This window comes from Scomber scombrus, chromosome 1 (genome assembly GCF_963691925.1).
Source record: "Scomber scombrus chromosome 1, fScoSco1.1, whole genome shotgun sequence".
Taxonomy (NCBI): domain Eukaryota; kingdom Metazoa; phylum Chordata; class Actinopteri; order Scombriformes; family Scombridae; genus Scomber; species Scomber scombrus.
In genome coordinates, this window is record NC_084970.1 from 26849136 (window position 1) to 26859771 (window position 10636).

At 37.9% G+C, this 10636-nt stretch overlaps 1 protein-coding gene across 1 annotated transcript; it reads right to left on the bottom strand.

Moving 5' to 3' along the window:
- Nucleotides 1–634: 634 nt before the first annotated feature.
- On the bottom strand, nucleotides 635–10433 carry ace2 (angiotensin I converting enzyme 2). Its single transcript, XM_062417857.1, has 18 exons — nucleotides 10245–10433; nucleotides 9966–10124; nucleotides 9656–9749; nucleotides 8607–8750; nucleotides 8235–8350; nucleotides 8011–8116; nucleotides 7189–7286; nucleotides 6860–7032; nucleotides 6005–6231; nucleotides 4790–4934; nucleotides 4481–4579; nucleotides 3561–3683; nucleotides 3181–3359; nucleotides 2518–2576; nucleotides 2291–2388; nucleotides 2065–2181; nucleotides 848–1042; nucleotides 635–737 (listed from the first exon to the last, which is right to left on the bottom strand). The coding sequence occupies exons 1-18, from the start codon at nucleotides 10431–10433 to the stop codon at nucleotides 635–637; spliced, it is 2424 nt and encodes an 807-aa protein (XP_062273841.1).
- Between the last annotated feature and the right edge of the window lie 203 nt (nucleotides 10434–10636).

Consider the following 10636-nt stretch of genomic DNA (forward strand, 5'->3'; position numbering starts at 1 on the left):
TGCAATTTTCCATGAATTTTTCATTTCACATCCAAGTCTCCATTACAACAACACTTAATTTTTATATTTTAAAACAGGTATCAAATAGCTTTACAAAAATGTATGACCATCAAAGCCTTTTACAGAGTATTAAATATTAAAAAGTAATATGGACAAACATAATTCTTGTTTTTTAAATCAACTATCCTGAATTTGAGCTGAACAACAACTATGACATTCTCTGAATATGCAATATAATGTTTATGAATTAAAAAACACAATCTGAAAGCAACACTGGAAAAAACACTGCTTCCCCGAAAGGACCTATATCAGAAATAAAGCTTGAATACAATTAAATCACATTTTCAGGGATGTTATTAAAATAGTCAGTGTATGAGTATCTACATATAAATGGAAATACATTGTGATTGTACTCAAAAGTGCGGTATGGTTACTTTTGGCACACTGATTTTGTAGTTTTCTAAACTACAAGTCCAAGTACAATTCATATTTGTATATCTTATACAGCCTATATTAAGGAAATTCACTTTACAATACCTGTGGGAGTCAAAATCCTTGACAAACTTTTACACATATAGGTATACATTTAGCATTTATGTACATGTTTCATAAGGGGCTGTGAATAGCGGTGGACTCAGAGTCCAGTTTGTTCATCACTGTCGTCATAGCCTTTGTTACTCTGTCCATCAATCCTTGTTTCATAGGGATTCTCTTCTATCTTTATTTCTGCAGGCCTCCTGCAAAACACAACAACCACAAAACATTTCTCACAGTTATGCTAGAAAATGGTAGAGTACTGTACATGTAAGTGTCTAAAAATGGGTCTCAGCCTCAAGACTAAACTCACCTCTTGCGCTCTCTGATACCAGAAACGACAAGGTAGACGCCCATCAGCACCACCAATCCCATGACCACCCCAAATACCACTAGCCACACCTCCACCGGCTGCTCCACAGGTGTTGCCAGTGTTGGTGGGATACCCACGAACTCCAGTGTATGGTCATCTAATTGGAAGGCATCATTGATTCGGCCTCGAGATAATCTGGGATTAATATTAAAAAAAGGTTAATTATTGCACACGTACTGAAAATGTCTATTGTAAATTCAATCTGAGTTGATATCGTCACATTAGAAGTAATATGAAAGCAAGACTAAAAGTCTACAGGCATGCTAGCAGCTCTGTGAGGCTGTAGGCACAGTGGTGCTTTGAGCTGAATGCTTATGTCAGCAGACTGATAATGACAATGCTAACATGCTAATCTTTATCAGGTAAAATTCTCAGTCATCCAGGTCATGGTTTATACAGAGAGGCAAATAACTAACAAAGCCTTGTGAATGAGATTTGAAATTCAAGAATATAAATCATGTTGCCCTTCACTTAGCCCTTCTGGGTATAATATTTTCTCCATCTTAGTTTAGTGAGTTAGCATGCTAACATTTGCTCATTAGTACTAAACACAAAGGCTGATTGGAGTAACATTAGTTTTGCAAGTATTTGGTAATAAACCAAAGTATTATAGTATATACAAATTTATATTTTGACTTGATGAAGGCACAAGATGAAAAGTGGAGGTATTAACAAAATGATTACACAAAATGATTACAATACATGTGAAGGAGAGACATGAGACATTTCTATACCAAAAGTGTAACATGGTGGCGCTAGCACTGTCTAGGAACCATGAATGTCTTTACAAAGTTGGTGCCAACTTATTCAGTAGATGTTGAGATACTTTACTTGATAATTGAAAACTGGTAAAGCTGTCAGGAGGATTCATTCTCTTGAGACCATGAATGTAAAATAAAAACTGAATGGTGAGTCATCTGATTGCTGTTGAGATCTCTTGACCAAAGTGGTGGACTAACCAACCGACAGATGATGCCTTCCCTACAGCTAGAAAGACTAAAAAACACGTAAAATTAAATTGGTATGGCTATTAAAGCTGCTGAAGGTCTGTGAAACATTCGGGGTGAGTCAAAAAGTATTTTGAACATGTTTTTGTAATATATCGTATATAATGTAATCAAAAAAATAAAAAATGTTGAGTTAAATTCCTGCCTCACCGTATGGCAGCTACCACATCTGCTTTGGGGATATATGTGGAGGGAGTTTTTGGGTTGGTAGCCACAATGTAAAAGGAGATTCTGGGTGTCTCCTGATAGGTGAGGACGTTCTCAGATCTGCAGATGCAAACAGACAAGTTTGACAAATCAAATGTGATGTTAATCTAAAATAATAAATCTAAAAATGTTCACATTCTAGTCTTAGGAATATGCAGTTGACACTGACGTGAAGAGAAGGGTCTCGTTGTGTAGGCTGTAGTACTGCCTCAAAGCATATGCAACATTGGTCTTGAATAGGTACAGCTCATTGGCGTTCCAGGAATACTGAAGAACATAGTAATAACATAACATTTGCCATGATATCAAACAGTTCACTTCAGAGCTGCAAAAGCCCTGTCATGTCAGATGTAGTTAGAAACAGTAACTCCTCTAATGATGATCAATAATACTCACAGCTGTATCGCCCATGGCAGCCTTCAAACTTAGCCTAACTTTAATGGCATTCTCTGAGTCTGCAAACAAATTAAATTGTTAATAAATTAATGTGGTCTGAGCACACAAATATTTGTCATGAACAAACTACAGACTGGGTGAGTCTGTGTCTTTTCTACTTTGTTAAAAATGTCCCCAGAATTGTTTTTTAAACCAAAGTGCTCTTGTACAGCCAAGTGGCACAGCATTTTTTACACCAGAGGTAACATCAAGTTTTTACAGTTATTATATAATGGTGTGAAATTGTTTGTTCTGTAATTCACGTTATAACTCTGGGACAGCTTCTCTTATCTATCAGAAAGTGTTCAATTAACTGTGTTTGATGAGGAACTAAACACTATAAAAATACAATATGGCCAAAACATACTTAATCCTGACAAGCTGTCCAGAAAACAAATCAGAACAGATGGAAAGTAAAGGAATAGTTTAACATTTGGAAAATAAGTAAAATAAGAAGATTGATACCACTCTGGGGATTAATCAGCTCATTTAACTTTCAGCAAGAAAGCAAATATGCAAATTTTCCAAAAATGTCAAACTATTCCTTGAAGAAAATGTATGTTATGTTAAAATGTATGTAATTATGAGAGGGAATAATCTTCAGTATGTGTATTTTGTACTCACATGGATCCACTGCTGTTTTCCAGCCAACAAGCCTGTTGTTTTTCTGGTTCTCCACCTTCAGCCACTGATAAAGTTTGTCAAAATAGTTCAATAGGGGGCGAGCATTCATCTTAGTATCACCGGATATTGTGTGCAAAGCCCTGGTCCAGGACTGGGACCTTCCCAGCTCTAACATATTCCTAACAGAAAACAATGATAGTGATGATTGTGATAGTGGTAACAGTGATGATGATGATATAGTACTGCTGCATTTATATTTGTAATAACCTTATGTAATTTCTCAGAAAATGTACAGGCCTGTCACAGGGCTAGTGGAAAAAGCGAAAGACTACATGTGATTCTGTGACGATCTTCAAAGGGAAACAGGAAGTTGTCCATACCTCAACTTGGTGCCTGCTTCCTTAGAACCAGTAATGTCACAAGAGGACAAGTGACCAACATGACCGGCCGCATCACAAAGTGCTTGTTGGAACTGGAACTGGTAGATGGTTCTTGTGAAGTATCTGTATTCACAACCACCAACACACACACACACACACACACACACACACACACACACACACACATATGGGTGATGTAGCAGAAATGGACCGATTGTTTTAAACAAATATGACATGCTGGTTAAAAGACATGGATTAAAATGATCTGAAGTCATGCTTTTGAGGTTTACATTAGACATTGTTTTGGCATAGACCGGCTTTGGATGATTGCACGTACATGTGTAACATAGAGGAAACAAATAAAATTGGTGTTCAGATGGACAAGATATGGAAGATTCAGGTAGCTCCCTAACAGAGCAGTTGCCAAGCTTTTGGTCTACATTGACTGTTGTAGACCAACAGTAGACCAACAGTCAATGTAGCATCAAGACTTAAAGAAGGAAGAAGTAACTAATCTGGCCTCTCAAAAGTTAAAAAATATGTACACAAAGAGTTGTTATGATGTAAAAGAAATATCTTTTGTAATATCTTGCCAAACAATGTCACAATGCAGTTGCCAGGCAACCACCTTGAACTCTGCACAGAAGCAATGTGTGTATGGATGAAATGTTGCTTATTGTTTGTTACACTGTGTGTGTCTATTTGGCTTACATAAAATACATATGAATACATATAAGGTCCGAAACTACCATGGGCTGATTTTTTCTTTCATGAAAGTGAGAAAATACAGAAAGTGTCAAACGCCATCTGGTATTACCCTGTCTTTCCACAATGAAATATTCCTGGATCTATATCATAAAATGGTGACTTGTTCCTTAACTTGCAGCTTCTGCAATGCAGCTGTGTGAGTTGAATGTCACCTGATGAAGGAGTAGTCTCCAGAAACGTGGAACAGAGCAGGCGGGTCGCAGTAGGTCTCATCTCTCGGCACTGGCTCCGCCACTCCTACAAGTTCTCTCCTGTAACGACATCAGAAAGTCAAACCTGATGCAGGTTGATGCTGTAACCACAGACCTGCAGTAACGCAGCCACTGAGGTTACAGACCATGAAATGCCTCAATATCATGATGATGTCATGACCATATTTGATTACAGTGACATAAGAAATTAACAGATTTTGACAAATTGAGCGTTTGAAAAATAATTTGTAGATGCAAATGTCTACTTACTTCATCTCCCACCAGCGCTCCATCCATTTATCCTCAGTGATATTCCCTGCAAAGACCTGCCACCTCCATTCCTCCAGCATGTAGGTGAATGGCAGTGTGGCCACAATGGTGAGTGCCTGCTTCAGCAGGAAGTTAATCTCTGTCTCTGCAAAGGAAGAAACACAGTTTACGATATAAAGCATGAAAATGTTTGGGAGGCTCTCTATGTGGTTAGACCATCATTGAGAATACTGAAACACACTTTTTTACATTTATGAGATACTGAAAATCATGTTGGAAGAGAGATGGTAGTTTTAGGAATTTGATAAGCTATTCATAACATCTGTTTATCTCACTTGTTTTAGACTCTTTTAGAATTACAGTGTGTGTATAACAGTTAGTAGATCTGGTTTCACTTAAGTAAACATGTGAACATGGTGTGATGATACCCAGTGGGTGGTGAAGCTATATTTATCCTGCATGCCATGCCAACCCAGAGACACTTATACCCTCTCTAATTCATATAGATCTGTATGCATTTACCTCTTCATCTTGTATCTCCAGTTTTAGTGTAGGTCATGTGTTTAGATAAAGTTATTAACTGGCCTGCCATTTTGTGAGATGAGAAATTCTACAAAATATTAGAATCATAAACATTTTTCAAAAGCCAACGAAAAATGCAAGCAAAGCTTTGTCATGCTGCTATAAAAAAAAAAGCTGGGTAAATCAAAAGATTTTTTGGTGACTTAGCAGCAATGGAAACAAGCTGTAAACACAACACTAATACATTATCTCAGCTGATATGGTACATTTGCAAACGATTGCATAATTACACATCCAGTAGACACAGAGCAACTTAAGCATTCGTTTGGAGTCATTTTTAGAGTCCAACATTAACTTTCCTTTTAGCTCTGTTTTGCTTTCCACCAACTCCTGAGAGAAATATCTGGCTCTTCAGCTGCGAAATGCGACACTTTATTTACCACGTAGTCATTAACTTTGTCTGTCTGCTGTTTGATACTGAGCAGGTAGTGTACAAGAGGTTTATCAGAGGTTTTTCACTAAAAACAGCTGCCTACGGCTGGAAACACTTATGAGAGTCAAGAGTAAACCAAAACAATAAAGTTGTAGTTCGTAAAACCAAAACAATGAGCTGCAAAGAGGCTAAAGCTGAGAACTGCAGAATCACTATTTCTTTGGTTTGAAAACTGCTAGCGTTATAGACATCAACAGTACCTTCATCATAAACAAAGCCATCTCCTAGGAGTCCCAGGTTCTGCAGGTGTATGGGTGTCGCAGCAGAGAGGGACATGATTTCACCGACAGCCTCATGGAAACCCTCATTGGCGCCATCCCTCAAGAGGTAGGACAGGTTGCGGTAAGCCATCTGATACTGGTTGTGTCCCATTTCGTGGTGCACTGTCAGGAAGTCGTCCATGTTTACTTTGGTGCACATTTTGATCCTGAAAAGTATGGATGTCAGCAGTTGTATATTTTGTGATTCAAGCATTTCATGATACCATATCAGATATCCTGTACTAATAAAACAGCCAGTGCAATAACATGTTTCTGATAAGTCAGATATAACATACACTGAAGGCCAAGTCCAATAAAATAAATTGGGCGTTGGTCCAGTGAAACATGAAAAGTAAAACCTTTGTCCAGTAATCTGACACTTGAGGAGTCATAAACCCTGACATTTGTAACATATTTGGGAAAAGCTATATTTTGCATTTGGACAAACTATGTTGCTATAAAACCTCCAAATCAGTCAGTACTGGGAGAGCTTTGAAGTATATGGGTTAATATTTGACAGCATAAAGACTTTTTATCTTTATTAGCTAGAAAGAATGACTCAGAGATTAATCAACATCATTGTCCCAGCAAGTTCATATTTATGGCTCCCATGTTCTGATCTACAGTAAGATTACTGTTCTCTAATCATGCCACAAAAAGGCCACAATCGTGTCTGTGTGAGATATCATCTTACAAAGTTGCTTGTGAACCTGATTCATCACTTAATTGATATGACTAGTACGATTTCTTGTTTCTGCATGTGTGAATATGTGCATGTCTGTGGGTTTATTCTACCTAAAGTCCTCTCTGTTTCCCATGTCCCAGGCTGTGGGATGACAGACCACCCTGCTTCCATCTGTAGGCTTTGTCAGCATGGAGTTATTCCAGAAGTTATCGAACATCTCATACAGGCCCACAGACATGAAGAACTTCTCTGCTTCCCGGAAAAGCCGATCCTCAGTCCAACCCTGAAAATTCCAATTTTTCAGAATTGTATTTATATACTGGTATAACTTCTTACAACATCACTGCATGATCTGTGTTGCCTTATACTATATTCTTTCATTTAAAATGTTTAACTTGTACACTGAATAAATAAAAGGATCAACTCGGTGGCACTGTACCTGTTCCACCATAGCATTGCTGACATCAATATCCTGCTTGTGTGGGTAAGGGATTGAATGACGGTACAGGTTGGTCCAGAATCTTCCCCACATATCACCTGGATAATAAGCACACAAGTTAAAACACTTTTCACTTTGAACTCCAGACATTAAGCTCACAGGACATATTAACCAAGGTGTGCACAGGACATATTAACACAGGTGTGTATAGCTATAGTCCTTTCAAATGATACTAGGGGGCAGAATTGTCTCTTTACCAATCCTCAAACAAATAAAAACAAACACATTTATAGCGTCAAACAGATTTGTAAAGCTCATTTTGCAAGCTGTGACTCAATTGTGTCAAACATTTTGAGTGCTTTTTAATCCTGTTTAATCTGAGTGTAAACAAACAGTAGTGTTCAGACCTGGACGACAGAGGGAGCCATACAACAGCTCTGGACTGGGCTTAAAAAATACATGAGCACTCAAATCTTACTGATCTGAGGCATTAAGATATATATTATATTAACTTATATTAACTTCACTGTCATGTAACCTACTTTTCAAAATTCATCGTTTCTATTCTACATATGATAATCTGACAGGACAGCAAGCTAAGAATTTCATTGCACAGTGCAACTTTTCCTGATTATATGACAATAAACCGTTGAATCTACTGAGCTGATGATGAAGCTCATGAAGCTGTTGCTTATGGGATGCTGGCTCTTTAACTATGATGATTTCAGCACCAAACTCAAGTGAAGTCTCCCACACCATCAGCAAGACAAAAAGACTCATATGTGGAACAGTGATGGTTCACAAAATCCGCAGTGAACATACCCAGTAGGTGGGCTGGCAGAGGTCCTTCTGCATCAATGTGTCCTGGGTAGACATCCATAAGCTTTGCCCTCACGTAGGCATGTAGCTCCTTGTACAAGGGCATGATCTGTGAAAAACGATAAATTACTGTGATTTCTTTACGCAATCAGTAACACATCGCTCATTTTCATTCTCTTATATTCCAAGAAGCATGAAACAGACATGAACAGATATTACACACGTACCTCTTTGTATACTGAACGGACATCTTCCATCAGCTCATCTCTAGTGTACTTGAACTGAGTGTCGTCCTCAATCGTCTCATAGTTATATCTCCAGTAAGCTCCATAGTCTTCAAACTCTGTAAATGTGGGTGTTAGAGAGGAAAAGATCAAGAGAAATAAAGAGCAAGGAGTACATTGTGGAAATCTGTGGTAGTCTGTGTTCAAAGCTTGAGGTCAAAGTAATCAACAGGATTATATGTAAATGTTTCCTTTGGTCAACACACATTATTTTTTGATCATTCACTTATATTATCAATAGTATGCATCCTCATAGTGAATGGGACTTTAAAACATTCTTATAACATATAGCATGTTTCCTTTGAGGAGAATCACCGTTTAGTTTGGCAGCTTCATTCTTCAGAACCACATAGTCTTCATACAGCGGCCTCATCCTCTTCCCCACCTCTTTCCTCCAGCCCTCCCACACATGCAGACGCTCATTGTAGTTTTGGCTATTGGCCATAACATGTTCCAGTCCTGTAAACAGAGCCACACACAAGTCAGTGGCCAGGTACAAAGCTCAAATAAATGCTTATCTTAGTAATCAAATCTGCAAACAGTTTTCAAGGCGAAAGCTTCCAATAAAACAATATTTTAGAAGATAAGACATGCTGCCTTAACATTATCATAAAACTGCCTCCTGTGACTGATTTATTATATTAAATATAACATTATTAGATTGTTAATACCAATATATGGCTGCATAAGTATCATTATATTGTTGTAGCTTCTTGTGGTGTAACTAATGTATATACACATGATCAAATCTGAGGGTTTGTGAGAAGATTATGGGGGTTGAAAGGAAGAAAAAAAGAAGGCGTTCTACAGAAGTGTGCACACAATTTGGGAATATTCACAAATGTTCAAATCTGAGAAATTTAGAGTGGAAATCACTCTTTTTATCTCTGGTTGAACACCTGATAATGCATCTGTACTGTTTTTTTGTAAAGGGTCATAAACCAAAAAAGTTGTGAACTACTGGTTTAATATTTAACAGTTCATGTTTTTCTTAACTTAATTTAAACCTATTACATAATTATTTTATGTAAAATCTTAATCTAAAAAGTGACAGAAATGTCTGTAGCTGTAAAATCAATAAAATAAAATTTCATCAAAATTTCACCTGGCATAAAATGGAAATACATTTAGTTACTTTCCTACTTTACATTTTTGTTATGTCAGAGTTCAAAATGAAAGAGTGTAAGAACTTGTTACAGTATCTTGGTAAAATCTGTTAAATAATCTAATAAAGCTGTGTTTCTTTTCTTTGTGACTGTTAATTATAAACTGCATTATCTAACTTCGGCTGACAGTAGTAGATACTTCACCTTAACTGGTCCTTATTAACCAGTTAAGGTGAGTGTACCTGGCTAAGAGTGTACCTGGCTCCAAAGTCTGGCAGGTAAAAGGGTCATCCATCAGGCACACGGTCCCTGTGCTGTAGATTGTACTCATCTCACTCATGACCTTGCTCAGCTACAAACAGATTTTAGAAACACACGGATAAAATGTTTATGTTAATGTGAATTCGTAATGAACTTTACAGGTAGACTTAACTTAAAAGTAGCGATGAAGCAATGAGGAACAGTCCAGCAGAAGAAGTTTGTGTCTTTGCAGCTTTTACAAACACAAAAACAACATATTTTGGGACACATTTAAACACATAATGAAATCTAACAGCAGCTGTCTTACATGTTCAGCTTTATCTGCAGATAGGGCACCAGAGCCTTTGTCTTGTAGGGAGATCAGCTGTAATTTGACTTCAGGATCCGTGATCTGGTCAATGGGAAATTGCCGAGACTCATCTGATATTTGGGTGTAGAAAGCGCCCCAGATTTGCCCCTCTTCTGCCTGGGTGGAATGAATACACATAAAATCATGTAAATCAGTAAACTCTGTGAACACTAGTCTATCTATAGAAACTGCACAATCTATGGTAAGGCAACATTAAAGAGGTCTCCAAATGCTTACCAATTTGTCAGAGTTCTCTTGTGTGATGTTGGTGTTGTAGGCCCATGATGCCAGCGAATACTGGTACATACGCTTGGTGGCCTCCTCGTCGAACTTGTTCAGGAACTCCTTCGCCCTGATCTCCACCTCTGACAGAGCAGAAACAGTGCAGGTCAGAGCCAGCAACGCTACAAGAATCCTACAAAACATCTTGCTGCCTCAGATCCGTCCACACATAAACACAAATACACACTGAGGAGGGAGGACACTGCACTCTCTTATACAGTTTCAATAACCTTCTGTGCTGCCTTGGCCTTTGGACAGAGCAATAACTCAGGGTGTATCTGAGTTTTCATTGACAGATAGGATGTTTCAAAGAAACAGTGAACGTCTCTGGGCTGTCTTCACATAGG

Excerpts from the sequence above, each read along its gene's own strand:
- ace2 (XM_062417857.1), bottom strand. The coding sequence starts at position 10,433 with ATGTTTTGTAGGATTCTTGTAGCGTTGCTGGCTCTGACCTGCACTGTT. Across the intron at positions 8,117-8,234 it reads TCCGTTCAGTATACAAAGAG|ATCATGCCCTTGTACAAGGA; the intron begins GTACGTGTGTAA and ends CGTTTTTCACAG. Across the intron at positions 7,033-7,188 it reads GCAATGCTATGGTGGAACAG|GGTTGGACTGAGGATCGGCT; the intron begins GTACAGTGCCAC and ends TGGAATTTTCAG.